Source organism: Pygocentrus nattereri, chromosome 21, assembly GCF_015220715.1.
Source record: "Pygocentrus nattereri isolate fPygNat1 chromosome 21, fPygNat1.pri, whole genome shotgun sequence".
Lineage (NCBI taxonomy): Eukaryota > Metazoa > Chordata > Actinopteri > Characiformes > Serrasalmidae > Pygocentrus > Pygocentrus nattereri.
Genome location: NC_051231.1, coordinates 23,510,858 through 23,526,181, shown reverse-complemented (window position 1 = coordinate 23,526,181; position 15,324 = coordinate 23,510,858). Strand labels below are relative to the sequence as shown.

General features: G+C 38.4%; 1 protein-coding gene across 2 annotated transcripts in view; it reads left to right on the top strand.

The window, feature by feature from the left end:
* The window catches only part of cpne5b (copine Vb), a 236,459-nt gene that overhangs the window by 61,193 nt on the left and 159,942 nt on the right, over positions 1 to 15,324 (top strand). For both annotated transcript variants that reach the window (XM_017712880.2, XM_017712889.2), the window contains exons 4-5: positions 10,648 to 10,751; positions 14,658 to 14,697. In XM_017712880.2, the coding sequence (XP_017568369.1) occupies positions 10,648 to 10,751; positions 14,658 to 14,697 (144 nt within the window). The remainder of the gene's footprint in view (positions 1 to 10,647; positions 10,752 to 14,657; positions 14,698 to 15,324) is intronic.

Here is a 15,324-nt window from a genome sequence, read left to right as displayed (position 1 = left end):
TGTTGCCCCCGTTCCCAACTTCTTTGGTACGTGTTGCAGGCATCAAATTCAAAATGAGTGAATATTTGCAAAAAACAATAAAGTTTATCTGTTTGAACATTAAATATATTGTCTTTGTAGTGTATTCAATTGAATATAAGTTGAAAAGGATTTGCAAATCATTGTATTCTGTTTTTATTTATGTTTTACACAATGTCCCAACTTCATTCTATAAACTGTTGTATAAACTTATTTCCAAAAAAGCTGGACGCTGCGAAAAATGTAAATTAAAACAAAATTCAATGATGTGCAAATCATTTAAACTCTATATTTAATTGAAAATCATTGAAAGACAACATATCAAACATTGAAAATGAGAAATCTTATTGAAAATATTTGCCCATTTTGAATTTGATATCAACACATTCCAAAAAAGTTTGGATGAGGGCAACAAAAGGCTTGTAATGTTGTATAATGCTAAAAGACATCTGGTGGTTAATTGGCAACAAGTCAGTAACATTTTTGTGTGTAAAAAAAGCATCCCAAAGAGGCTGAGTCTTTCAGAAGTAAAGATGGGGGCATTCGCCACTCTGTGAATGACTGCATGATCAAATAGTGCAACAATTCAAGAATAATGTTTCTCAACATTAAATAGCAAAGAACTTTTGCTTTTAATCATCTACGGTACGTAATATCATTAAAAGGTTCAGGTCCAGAGAAGTCTCTGTATGTAAGGGACATGGCTAAAAAACAGTATTTGCTGGCAATGATTTTTGGGCCCTCAGACGACAGTTCATTAAAAACTGACATGATTCTGTAGTGGAAATCACTGCATGGGCCCAGAAACACTTCTGAAAAACACTGTCTGTGAAAACATCCACAAATGTTAATTAAAACTCTTAAATCCAAAGAAGAAAGCATACACAAACAGGATCCAGGAATGCTCCCACATTCTCTGGGCCCAAGCTCATTTAAAGTTAGCAGTGCACAGTTCAGAAGCTAAAAAAATATGCATGATGGTATATAGGGGTGCATTAGAGCATATGGCATGGGTATGTAGTCAAACAAGTAACTAACCTACGTTACCTTACTGGCATAAAAGCACCTGTCATAAATGCCTTTATTAGCCCAGTAGATTATAAAGGTTTAACTTGTATTTTAGCATGTCATATCCATTCAGTTCCATTTAACCAGTCTCATAAAAAGGAGGTTTTTGGGTGAAAAAAATGGAGAATTCCTGAAAAAATCTGCCAGATGATACAGTGAGCACAGGCAACAGTGCAAGGTAAACACATTAGCCTAAGTTTGGTTTTCTTGTCCAGATCCAGCATGACAGATGCTTGTGTTTAGAGAGAGAGAGAGAGAGAGAGAGAAAGAGAGAGAGAGAGGCTGAGGAAGACTCCTTCACCTGCAGCACACTTATGTGTTTGTGTGTGTGTGTAGGCGATGACAGCTTGCCACCATAATAAAGGTGCTCGTGCTTCGCCTCTTAGCTGTCTATTTTTATTAGCTAGCTGCCGTCATTCAATGTGAATTAGAGGAGAAGTATGCCATTAAGGAAGTGGAGCGATCAGAGTGGAAAATCGTTGCCTTAATGGGCTGGTTTGTCATCATTTGTTTAGCACTGTTTGTTGTTTAGCTATGACATGGCATATAGAGCTAGTATACCATATTTAGAGAGATTAAGCTGAACATTCATAAAGCCATTAAGAGACAAAAGGCTATTTTCTATGTAGTCTTGTCTGTGCCGAAAGTTCATTTTTCCACTCTGGTGTGAAAGCGCTTGTAGCCTTTGGCGACCCGTGCATGCATAAACAGGCACTTCCAACACAGGAGTTAAAGAGCACTCTTCATTTATGGTCATTAAAGTCCCAGAGGACACAGAGTAAAATGTTAAAAATGTTTGTTTGATACTAAACTTGAATGTTAGTAAAGCTTCAATGAAAAATACGAGATATAAATATGTTGGAACATATAAAACTGCTGATCATCTATCTGAGAACTGTTTGGGCATGGCTACTACAACTAGCCTGCTCCAACACTCATACAAAAACATCATAATCCTGCATTTACATGTTGGTAAAAGTCATGGAACAACAGATGGACGGATGGGCGCATGAACAAATGGATAGGCGAAACAACCATCAATGAAGGAATGGATGAATGAACAATGTTCTTGCATGGCTAAACGAATGAATGGGTGACAGGGCGCCACAGACAGGTGGTCTAGGTATCTAGGTTTTGGTTATGCTAGGTTAGCTTTAACTCGCTAAGTCTCTCTGACTCTGAAACTGTTCTATGTGGGCGGGGCAACAGATGTCAGCCTTGTGATTGGTCAGAGGAATGCTTATAGAAGTGTTACCCAAGATTAGCATCACCCGGTTTACATTGACAGGAGGAAAATATAGTGAAATGTAGTGGTCATTTGTTGGTCACTGGAACATTAATCAGTACAGTGTTCACTGTTTGCCTGCAAGAACTAGATTAACCCCTGAATCCCTGAAATAAAACCGAAAGTTGCTGGAATATTCACTTCAGCAACCATCGGCCAAATGTCTCCACACAAAATGTGTTCGTCTAGAAAATATTTTGTAAATACTTGGCCACACGCGCCCAAACAGCAGAACTAATTCCATTATTCTTGTTACAGTCTTTGTGTATCTTTTTCCTTTTACCAGCATTTTTTTCAGTAAATTGAAATCACAGTATTTCCTACTCTTACTTAAGTTAATTTCTAATGAAGTACTTTCACTTCAGTATTGATTTTTAATGACTATTACACAGTAAACCAATGAGCATTTTAGCTTGTAAACTAATTAGAAGGAAGCTGGTGAAATTGAAAAGGTTCAGTTCGGAAAGCTAATCAAATCACAGCAGCGTCCACTTCCAGCAATGCTACTCTGCAGCTCTGATGTGTCCAGTGCAGTGGCGTCCAAGTAGAGTAAAAAAACAACCCTTCAGCATGTCATTATTAAATATTATTTCATAATTATGAAAATGTACTTATGAGAAAGAACATCTCATAATTATGAGACAATTTCTCATTATTATGAGATGTCAAAGATAGATAGCTAGTTTATCTGCTGGGCTGTATGGCTGTTACTAATTCTATTATTAATCAAGTAATCTACTCATTATTATATTTTTAAATAGACTTAATTAAGCAGTAATGAACTATACATGGCCTTTTAGGGATTCCAAACTACTTTTTCAGTTTGACTATGTCAACTACAAAGTCTTGTAATATAACAATGTTATGTTCTGCCATATGCATGTAATTACATATGCATATAGCAGACCATCAGTCTCAGGAGTCAAAACTTTGTCATTTTTTCCTCCTGTAATGCTTTGTTTGTGTTTAGTTGAACAGAAATATGCTCAAACTCTGCCTGCAGACAGAAAAAGTAACAACTTAATTACTCTTACATGGTTAATTTCCTTTATTATTTGTACTCAAATAAATGATCACTACAGTAACACTTACTTAAGCGAGACTGTTCAGTACTCTTTCCACCTCTGCAGCCATTCATTCTCTCAGAATAGCAGTAGGTGATTACTGCTGGTTCCATTCACTGTCACTGTGCAGCGTGGCCTTCACGGACTTTAAATATGCAGATGTGCTGTTGTTTCCAGTAGATGTGACAGGCGTGACCTTTCCTCTCCTTTTTCTGTGCACCTACATTTCATTTCTTAGAGATACTGGGATTGTGGGACAGTTTTATCGGAGAGTTTCACATGCAATGCTTCTCGTTGCCAGTGCAATCCCCAAGTAAGAAGCCTACGTTCTGTCAGGAGAGTCTGGAAAGGTGTAAAGTTTGGACAGCTAGATGTTCTAGCTCTAGTTCTATCTCAAGCGGTTCAGCTTCTTTCAACTGTCAGGACACCAAAAGTGTTGCTGCTGCAGGTAGTTTAACCTCTCTGTCTCACCAAAATGAGAGAAAAATGCATTTCTGGGAGGATCTTTTAATGGCTTGTTCTACTCAATGTTTTATAAGAAACACACAAGCAACTGAACAATCCATTAGTGTTCTGTTATAGCAGCTGGTTGGAGGTTGGATAAGCTTTGCAGATCTTATTCAGTCTTATGAAAAGGACTGGATATTTGTTTGAAACTAAACAGATGAAAGTGTTTATCTGTAATTTGATAATAACTGAACTGTAGTCGGATAAACACTTTATTGTGAGACATAGTTGTACATGCTGCCTCTTTTCTCTCTCTGTGCATCAAGGAGCCAGTCAGACTGAGATGTTGTCTGTTTTTTTCTTCCTTTTTTCATTTTCTTCATTTTTAAATAATTCAAAAAATCCATTATGGTGTCAATTTTGTTCAAAGTATTAAAAATAGGCACCAATTTTTTATTATTTCTTTGCATTACTCAGTATTGCCAAGCTGTGTGCTGGTGCATGACTCCTCTTTAGCACACATGTCACAGGCATGTGGATCATGTGGATGCTAGATTAAGTCAGGAGCAAAAGTCTGAGAGCACTAGTGAAAATGCTTCTGTTTTGCATTCTTTTGTAAACACACACACACACACACACACACACACACACACACACACACACACACACACACACATATACATGATCTAATTTGCTTATCCTTCTGGGTTGAGGGGGTGTAATTAGCATATTATTAGCCTAACAAACAGAGTGAACAGTGAATCTTTGAAATTTAAACATGATTTTCAGAATTGTGTAGTGTTTTCCCCTTTTATTTTAATGTCTGTGTGAACTCAAGCTGGTACAGAGTAAGAGAAGCCTCAGATGAGTAGATCAAATCCACCTGAGAATCGTCTGAACAGTGAGCTTCAATAGAAGGCATAAGACTCAAAAGACTTGGAAAAAAAAAAGAAAAAATCCTTAACATAGTCTGTGACTAGAAATAGTACAGGATCGTGAATACTTTTCTTGATTTGATTTGTTTGGCTGCTCTTTTTTTTTCAATATTCTGAAATGTTCTGTTAAATGAAAACCATCCCAGGTTCAATATGGTCTCAGACTTTTTGACCCCACTGGACTTTTTGGCCATTTTTCAATTAAAAAATTCAAGATGAACAGTTACTTCTAATTAAAAAACAGCATAGATTGCTTTATATATAGTGTGTGCTTGCAAAGAGGTGTGGACATTTAGCACAACGTCTGTTGTCAAAAAATAGCTAGCCGCTGTATTCAGCTACACTGAGAAGTTTTGTCCATTTTTATGGATTACAGTGAGCTACACTATGCTAAACCAGTGTCCTGGAGACTCATTACCCCTCACTTTTTTATATTTTCCCTGCTGCCGACACGCCGTATACAACTAATCAGCTCTTACCAGCCCATTATTGAGTTAAAGTGGATGTGTTAAAGCAAGGAAAACTCTAAGGCCTTGCTCAGACTGATATCCCAAATATAAATTTTGGTATATCCAGATTGTATGCAAGTTGATTTTTGATAGTCTGGACAGCAAAAAAACCACATGAAATCCAATTTTTGCAAATCGGACCCAAACCACATCTGGATTGATTCCAATCAGATTATTAAAAATGTGTCTAAGTCTAGTTGCTCTGGCTTTCAAGGTATCTCTTTTGCATCACTTACAACACAGCAAAACATGACAATGTCAAACTCTGAGTGAAAAAAGTGCTGGGATTCAAGAAGAACACCAAAGATTCATGCTTATGCCAGAGAATTCTGAAGAGTTTCGAGGGTGAGATGATGCACCTCTATCTTTCCTGCATCCACATTTGAAATCCACATCATCAGCGTAGCTACCTAGTCACTGATGCTTACATCGTTACCATAGCAACCCGTACAGATAGGTTGGTGATGTCTGGGCACACAAATCTGATCTGAACACTTACAAACAGTGCAGACACTCAAAAGATCTAAACTGGCTGTACATGAACATAAATTTGACCATCAAAGGTGCAGGGCAGTGGGCCTCCACGACCAGTGTTAAATACTGTCCTAAACCACGGTGACAAGTCTGCACCACCTTTATACAGAGCTGGATGGGGTTTGAGAGACATTATGGGGATGTATTTAGTGAAAATTTACTTCTATTGTATGTTAGCACCATTAGCCCTACAGCTCCTGCACTGAACTAAAGATACAGTTCGGACACCAAACATGTCTTGTCTGGTCACCTTCACCTGGGGATAGTGGAAAATGTGTAAATTTGGATTTAGAGCCAAACCATTCTTTTAAGTGCGAAACTGTTTGGCATTATCAATTTATAAGTGTTGCGCCATCATAGGCACCATTTATAGATTTAGATTCATGATGAACAACATGGTGGTGATCACAAAAAGACTGTTCTTCCATGTGGGCTGGTTTGTTGGAGCAGAAACATTGCTTCCAGCCCACGCTGCTTTACTGACAGTATGCGTGTGGCTATGTGGGCTTTGTCACCCAGACAGATGACCACTTCTTGCTGTCTTGTGGATTGTGTTTATGAGTGTGCGTGTGTGCACAGTTATTGGACACCTAGAGTGAGAATTGTTTTGGCTCAGCTCTTCTGGCTCAGGGGTTGTTTGTGTAGTGAGACCTTGGACGAGGAGTTTCACGTCCGATTCTCATTAGATTAGTCCACAGTGTGTGGGCAACCTAATGAACTCCTAATTTACTGACTTCCCTTTGTCTCCCTGTGCTGCATCAGAGCCCACCTCATGCCTTTAAAACCCACCACTTCAATGCTGCTGTAAATTTGTAACTTTCTCTCCATCCTGGAATCTTCAGATTTAAGTGGCCAAATCTTCTAATTTTAATTCACTCATTATTCCTGCTCTGATTGGCTGAACTGTATCGTGCCTCATTCTACAAGTAGTCTGGGCTGAAACACTCCTTATAACTGAATGGGCGGGGCTAAACTGCTATAGGCTGAATAGGTGAATATGTATGCCAATGTGTTGTTTCTTTGTGACATCACAAACACAATGAATTAAAAACAGCCTGTTTTTGCAGCTTAGTTTCCACATATGGACAGTTTTAAATATCTGGGGAAGGGTATGTTTTGAAACAAGTCAAATGACATGTTTTGTTGATTTTCTAAGTGAAAATAAATGGACAAAATCCTCTGCACAATGTAATGCACAGTTACTGTTCATGTACTGGACTGAACATTTTGGAAAACAATAAAACACAAAATGTGAAACTTAATGGAGGGAGGGTAGAGAGGGAGTGGAAGGGTGGGTGGGAGGGGGGAAAAAGGGAAAAAAGGGGAGGAGGTAGGAAAAAGGAAAACATTATAATCCAAATTGGTCCTTTTCATTCATTTATTTATTTGTGTTTTTTTTTTCTTTTTTTTTTCTCTACCGTCATATTTGTGACCAAACACCAGATACTGTTTAGGCCTTTTTTTTCCTTCACTGGATTTGTCCTGTTTCTTTGTTTTCCTGATATCTGGACTAATTCCCTCAATAAAAAAAAAAAAAAAAATTAAATAAATAAAACACAAAATGTGGCATGCGCAAATGTTACGGCATGTAGTTCAACACGTTAAACTCACTGGAAATGGAAACTATGCACTAAAATTTGACTACCTTTTTGTCCCTGTAGAAGGTGTAAACTCCTTTATTTGAAAAAAGGAGAAAACTCAGTCGTCCATGGTACAGGCCTTTTATCATGTGCTACCTTTGTATATGAAGCTAAAAGCAGAACTGAACACTTCTAGTTCTAGCTTAATTGCATGAGTAATTACGTGACGTGTTAATAAGCCTGCACCAATAATTACAGAATAATCACGAGTGCCTAAGTTAGAGTGAGTTTGAGCACATTCTCTGAGAGCAAATGTAGTGTTCTACACAGCACAGTGTTTACCACAGCAATACTATTTATTTTCTAATTAGCCTTTGTTTATCAGAGAGCTGAGAGCTTAACTCCCGCTATATAAAGATGAGTTATATAAGGAAAGCACATGCAATATAAACAGTAAAGTGTGCCCAGCATTCTGTGCAATATTGTATTAAGTGGAAGGAAAACCATGACTGAGATCATGCAGGGCTTTGAGAAAGAGGATGCAATGTGTAATATGCAGGCTGTAGTGCAGACATGTAATCAAGTAGAGTATTTGAACAGCAGTGGTCTAGCTGAAGTGTGAATAGTGACAATAGTAGTTCAGCTGATCGCTTCCAGTTGGGTAAGAGGGTAAATTAGGCTATTGTGGCACTGATTTTATTAATCCATCCATCCATCCACCCATCCATCCATCCATCCATCCATCCATCCATCCATCCATCCATCCATCCATCCATCCATCCATCCATCCATCCATCCATCCATCCATCCATCCAGTCACCTATCCCCTCACAGAACTGCGCAAAAGTCAGAGACCACCCTTATTTAGTTTCCAGTTAAAATTGCCATCAAGTACAAGTCATTCATTTTTCAGCATCAAACAAAGGCAAAAACACCTACAGAACTTTACAACATTCTCAGTTTTTAGTGTGTTAAAGCAATTTGATCAGCCTAGTTCTAGTTAACAAGTTGTCTAGAGAATAAGTTGTCAGCCCCTCAGTTCCAACAAAAAATGGGTTCTTCCTTCATTAGTCAGTGCAATGAGCATTAAGTCAAAGATTAATCCATTAACAGCTCAAGGACTTTTTTAATGGCGCAGTAACACCAAGTTCAGTTGTTGTGAGGTGGTCATAGCTGTGTAGATATCATGTAATTTTGCAACAGCTTCAAGTCCGGAACAGCCAATCAGATTGTAGGCTTTATAATCACCCTTCGCCTTTATAACAGCTTCCATTCTTCAAGAGACTTGCTTTCAGTTTTTCAAAGAAATTTGCAGGGATAGTTTTTGCACCTTTTCAGTTCAATTTTAGATGCTGCTACTTACAATCAGAGAAATTCCAAACACATTTAGGTGTGGACTTTGGGGTGGTCAGTCCATTGTTCCAAGAACAGCAGCAGCTTCATTGTTTGATTTGTAAATGTTCTTCTTTTTTGCTTTTCTGAGTAAAGGCTTCTTGACAGCTACACATCCTTTTAGCCCCACAGCACTGAGTTCTGTTTATCTGATGGTGACAGTTTTGGTGGTCTAGGAGGTCTGACATGGTTGTTTGGAGTCACATGTTCTCTGTTTCTTTTAGAAAACTGGAAACTTTTGTTTTCCATCTTCTTTTTCCTTTGTCTTCCCTCTTCCTTATGCAAGTGGATTATCCATTCTTTTCAGAAATATCACCAGAATCATCAATAACATACTTAAAGGCTTTTCTGACTGGAAATTAAATAAACAAAAGCTTGACAGGTTTCTGACTTTTGCACAGTACTCTGTCTTGTGGTAAAACTCCAAAGGATGCTTAGATTTCTTTCTGTATGAGGAGCAGAAAGAGATAACAGAAAGAAAAGTAATATTGGTACATGTGCTAAGGTGTCAGAACTATAGACATTGTACTGCAAACACATATGAGTAGCTGTTTGTGTAAATATTAAGGACAGTAGACGTTCAGTTGTAAGTCAAGTAACAGCAGTCAGTAGTGGAGTTAGACATCTGCTTACCAGGTGATCAGTCTCTGCAGTTGGAAAGAAGTAAAAATAAAAAAGGAAAAAACAAACCACAGTATCAATAGTTTTATGTGCATATCAGTTCTTTAAAGGAAATGGAAGGATTGGATGCATTGGTACTTCAGGTGAAGGCCAAAAGGAAGGAATAGATGGGCAATGATTGGATTTGGTTTACTGGGAATTGGCACTCAAGATTTTGTAATGCAATAAATTACAAGAGTTGCCAGAGATACAGCTTGAGTCGGAGAGGATGCTAGGTATTTCACCACTGTTCAGAGCCACTCATGGTTCCTTTGCTTTGCATAAGCTAAATCAGAATTGAGCTTCATTTCATTCAGCTGGGGCTTCTGGACTAATGCTTTTACTCAATCTCTCTTAAAGCAATTTATGATAGCAGAATCTGAGTGTGGCCTTTTTATTTATTCACACTGACTGATATCTGTTTCTTATGCTAAATGATTCATGGTAAACACAAAATGGAGAGTGAAAAAGTGGCTGGCGTATCCCAGTCTTGGCCCATTAGTTCAAAAGATCACACAGAAGCACTTATGAGTTAATATAGTGCTAAAATGAAGAAGTGGATGATTCCAGTTATTTTGTTCAGTTTTTCCAGGCAAATGTGGGTAAATAATGGAGTAGTGTGCTCTGCGTCATTTTCCACTGGAATTCAGGGTAGTATTGGGTGAAGGAGCCTCTAATTAAGCAGGCGTAATTGTCGTCAATCTCCTGTGCTCTTGAGCTTAGAGGAGTGGGGCCGTGGCTGTAATTAGGCCTGGCAGGCGGGAGCAGCATCCTCACCATTCTCTCTCTCTTTTCTCTCTCTCTGGCCAATACAAGAAGGTACACCTGAGCAGATCATGCTTGTATCTTTAACTATGTCTTTGAAAAAGAAGGAAGGAGGCAGGTATAGAGGGAGGGGAGAAAAGAGAGATTATATTGCCTTATTGTTGTTGAAAAGAAGCTGTGATTCCACTTTGACACATCTCTTTGCTCTCTGGTATCTGACTATTGTATTTTTTTCTCCCTTCTTTTTCCAATTCCTTTCTTATTTTCTCCATTCCTCTCCATTCCCCACTACCTGTATCCTCCATCCCCCTTCTCCCTTCCCTCATCCCCAACATCTGTCTCCAATCTCTCTTACCATGACTACCTGTCTGCCCTCAATTCATTCTCTAGTTTGGAAGAACGGAGGTGATTGACAACACACTAAATCCAGACTTTGTCAGAAAGTTCATCCTGGACTACTTCTTTGAGGAGAAGCAGAACCTTCGGTTTGACTTGTGAGTTATTCTCTGACCATCCTCTTGTACAGAATCAAGTTTTTTGGATGTGTAGACTCTCTTGCACCAACTTCCTTAGCTCAGAAACTATTCTAATGCAGCACTACGCTTGCCTAGACTTTATCTTGAAAATGGTATGCATATGGGTACTCGAATACTTGGTTGAGATGTATTTCAGTATGTGAATACTGAAATTGCTATTTCATATTCATTATATTGCCTACAGAGAAAATATATAGTCTAACAATTTAGTGAAACACTGATTTTATGCTTAACAGGACTGTAAAATGTGACAGTTTTGCTCATATTTGTGAGTATGTACATTATACAATACTTTGCTACTATGAAATATGAGTGCCTTACTATGCTTGCATTTCCAATGTTACCCTGTCATTGTATTTGGTGACATTTTTTCCAAGTAAGTTAATTACTCTAGATGATGTTAGCCAGTTCCATAAATAATAAAAAAATACATACCGAAGAGCCAAAACATTATGACCACTCGCAGATTAATTGAATAACATTTGATGATCTCGTAACACCGGCACATGCCAATGTGCAGGATATTAGGAAATAAGCAAACACTTGGTTCTTGTAGTTGACAGGATGGATGTGGGTGATGGCAAACATTGTTGTGCTACTGTGGCATAAATCACAGAAAGTTTTAATGATGATTATGGGAGCAATGTGCCTCTTGTCATGCTGTGTATGGGACTGCGTACCCACAGAAAGGTCAGAGTTCCCACACCAACCTCTGTCCACTGTCTAAAATGCCTACAATGTGTAGGCAAGTGTTGGAACTGGAGCTTGGAGCGATCAAACGCAATCATGTGCATGGCCAAGTATGTGTGTGCCATTTACCTGGGGACACAAGGATGCACTATGGGAAGAAGATAAGTCAGTGGAGGGATTGTGACCTTCTGCTAGGATGCCCTGGGTCCAGGCCTTCATGTGGATGTCAATTTGTGCCACTTGCCTAGAAAAAATACACCCATTCATGGCGATGGTATTCCACCTATAGCCTTTTGGCGGGATAATGTGCCCTGCCTCACTGCACACATTGTTTGGGAATGGTTTGAGGAACATAATGAAGAATTGCAGGTGTTGCCCTGATTTCTAAATTTCCCAGATCTCAAGTGGGACGTTCTGGAATAACGAATCCGATCTGTAGTGGCCTCACAACTTAGAGGCTGCTAATGTCTTGGTGCCAGATCCCAGAGGAACAAGGTCTTTTTTAAGAGCCCATGCTTCAGTGGGTGTTTTGGTGGCACATAGTGGGCCAACCGTTCATAATGTTTTGGCTCATCTGGCTTATGTATTTTTCTCTGAAATATGGATATTTTCAGATATATTCTTCTGCAAGCTGCAAAGCATTTGTGCTATTAATTTTTTAGCCAAATGTTCATTCATTAACTCTTATGGGTACTTGTATTTAGTCCAAATGAACATCCTTTCTAGCCTCTTGTTTGTATGTGTCCTCTTTGCTCATTGAAAAAACAGTGTGGGTTGCTTTGTTGAGACTGAATACTGAATGCAGGAGATGCTTTAATATCAATACCTTCTGCATTTACTTTGAATTTCACTTCTTTGAAAAAAAGGCAGTGAGTATATAGCATTTCACTGATACTGAATGGCATGGTGACCCGCTCACTAAGCTTACAAGAGCGGGACATAAGAAAATGCCACCTTTTGTGGCTTTAGGGGTTAATCAGTGTTAAGATGATTTTCCATTTCTCCTTCTCTATAGAAACACCAAGCCCACTCAAAAGACTTCAAATCTCACCAAAGACTCCATTTTATAGGACTCTTTCATATACAGATAACAGAATATTTTTCATCACCCTTACCTACATCTTTGTGCTGGACGATGAAGTGCAACAGGTCATGCTTAGTTCAAACTGTCAATTAACCTATAAATGTAACTTATTCTTTTAAAGAGGTAAAGGTTTTAAGCTGTATCTCTTTCTCTGGGTTGAGTTGAGATTTGCAAGTTGGATTAGACTGCTTTGTGCTTTCCACAATTGGAATTACTTTATTACTTTAACTATTGCTATTGCTTATGATGCTGTTATGTATCACTTATATTATAATATTAGCACAAATATAAGCACAAACCTCATTTCCAAAAAATATGGGACAATATGTGAAATAAAAACTATAACAGAAAGCAGGGAATCCACTTTGGCCTGCATTTAAGAGACAAGATATTTAATGTTTTACCTTTTAAAAATATTTTTCTTGTTTTATCTTATCAACACAGTCATTGTGAATCTTATTCCTGCAGCATGCATCAAATAAGCTTGGGCATGGAGAGTTTAGACTAGAAACATTGTGAAATGTTAAAAACGTCTTAAACCAATCATGCACTTACGCTTGTGTATAAAAGGAGCTTCCAGGAATGAGCAATGATGAGTTGAGGCTCACCACTTTACAAAAACTACGATGCATGATATATATCAAAAGCTTCAGAGAATTCAGGGGACTCTAGGCCGAAAACCACAACTGGATGTCCGTGACCTTCATTTCCCTCAGACAGCACTGCTTAATAATTGGCATGCTTCTCAGGTGGCTATTGGCATGGTCTGACAAACTGTTATCAATAAACACCATTTATCAATGGCTCCCCAAACGCGAGTTAAGCCTGTTTTAAGCCATTTGTCAACAATGTCCAGAAATGCCTATGACTTGTGAAATGGACTGATGTGCAGTGAAAACGTCTACTGTGGTCTGACAAGTCAAACTTTCAGATTGTTTAAGGAAATAATGGATGGTGTGTTTTCTGGGTCAAAGAAGAAAAGAACCAGATTGTTGCTGGCACAAAGTTTAAAAGCCAGGGTCTGTTATGGTAGGAGGGTGTATTCATGCCCATGGCATGAGTAACCCGAGCGTCTGTGAAGGCACTATCAACCCATTAAATGGCTAGTTTTATGACACACTTCTATAACTTAAAATAGCTCAACCAGTTTGCACTGAAGTCCATGTAGTTACTGAATAACAAGGATTAGTATGTAAATAAGCCTGTGATTTTAAGGGGTTAATGCTGAAATATATATGTAGGAAAAATGTGCTGCCATCAAGACTGTGTCTTTTCTTTGGGGACACCCATGCTTATTTAATCATGTTCGCTCTGATCCACATTCTGCATGTGTTACAACAGCATGGTATGTAATCAGAGAGTGCACATGCTCTACACTCCAGAACTCTCATTGGAAAATGGGTGGCACATTCATTTAATGTTTTTGATTTAATTAGGGGGCAGTCGTGGGCTGGAGGTTAGGGAACTGGCCCTGTAACCGGAAGGTTGCCGGTTTGATCCCCAGTCCATGACTGAGGTGTCCTTGAGCAAGACACCTAACCCCCAATTGCTCCCCGGGTGCCGTGGAAAGGGCTGACCACCGCTCTGGGCAAGTGTGCTCACTGCCCCCTAGTGTGTATGTGGTGTTTCACTTCACGGATGGGTTAAATGTGGAGGTGGAATTTCCCCATTTGTGGGATTTAAAAAGTATCACTTAAGGACCTTATATAGCAGAAGAAAAATAAAAAACTTGAATCAATTGCCTTCAGTCTTCAGTGCCCAAATGATTGTGTTAAATAAAGGTGATACAACCCAGTGGTAAACTGACTCCTGTTCCAACTTTTTTCAGGGATTTGGAATGACATCAAATATCATGTTTTTGAGAATTTACTACTTATTATTAGCCTTTCACACATTGTCCCAACATTTTTGGAATTGAGTTAGTATTACTATTACTTTAACACAAACAGTATAAAGATGGGTATGAACAACATCCACTCAGATTTGGTTTGAACGCAAATATTAAACATTTTCTTTCTTTATTTGGTTATATATTCTGAGACTGAATCCAAAAATGACAGATCTAATGATGCTTGTGTTTTATATTTCAGATACGATGTTGACTCTAAAAGTCCAGACCTCTCAAAACACGTGAGTACTGTCCACAGGTGTCGACAAAGGCCTTTTACATGCAAATCAGTTTCTGTACTGAGTATCCAAATATATTGTTGAATGTAATGGGATGGGTTGGATATAATGTTCCTCAAAAACACAGTTTGTATTACATTCAATACAGGAGATTGCTGTAGAGAAGAACGGACTTCATTTCACTTTCAGCCCTAAATATTTATGATTTCAATGTGTCGCTTCCTGAACTATCCTCATATAATATACATGTGTACAGTATATTATTGGCGCTTTTTGAATCCACACTGTATCTAGGCCACTCAATTAGCTTTATTCTTATTGTTAATAATGTTTGCTTAGAGACCAAAGACATTTGATTAAAGAGACCAAAGTGGACACAAAAAGCACAAACCATTCATAATTTCCAATAAGACCATCATAGATTCTTGTAGCATTAGCATATATTTGGATACTTGCTGATTTGCTCATCATTCTGCTGTCAAAATTGGTGGTTGTCATTTAGTCCTCACCAATAGGATAGCCCATACTCTTCCATCCTGATTTGACCATCCTTGGTTTTACAGTAATTGAGTCCTTGGGCTTTTTTATGGCCACCATTTTGTTTGTGTCTTATCCTTTCTGTTACATGCT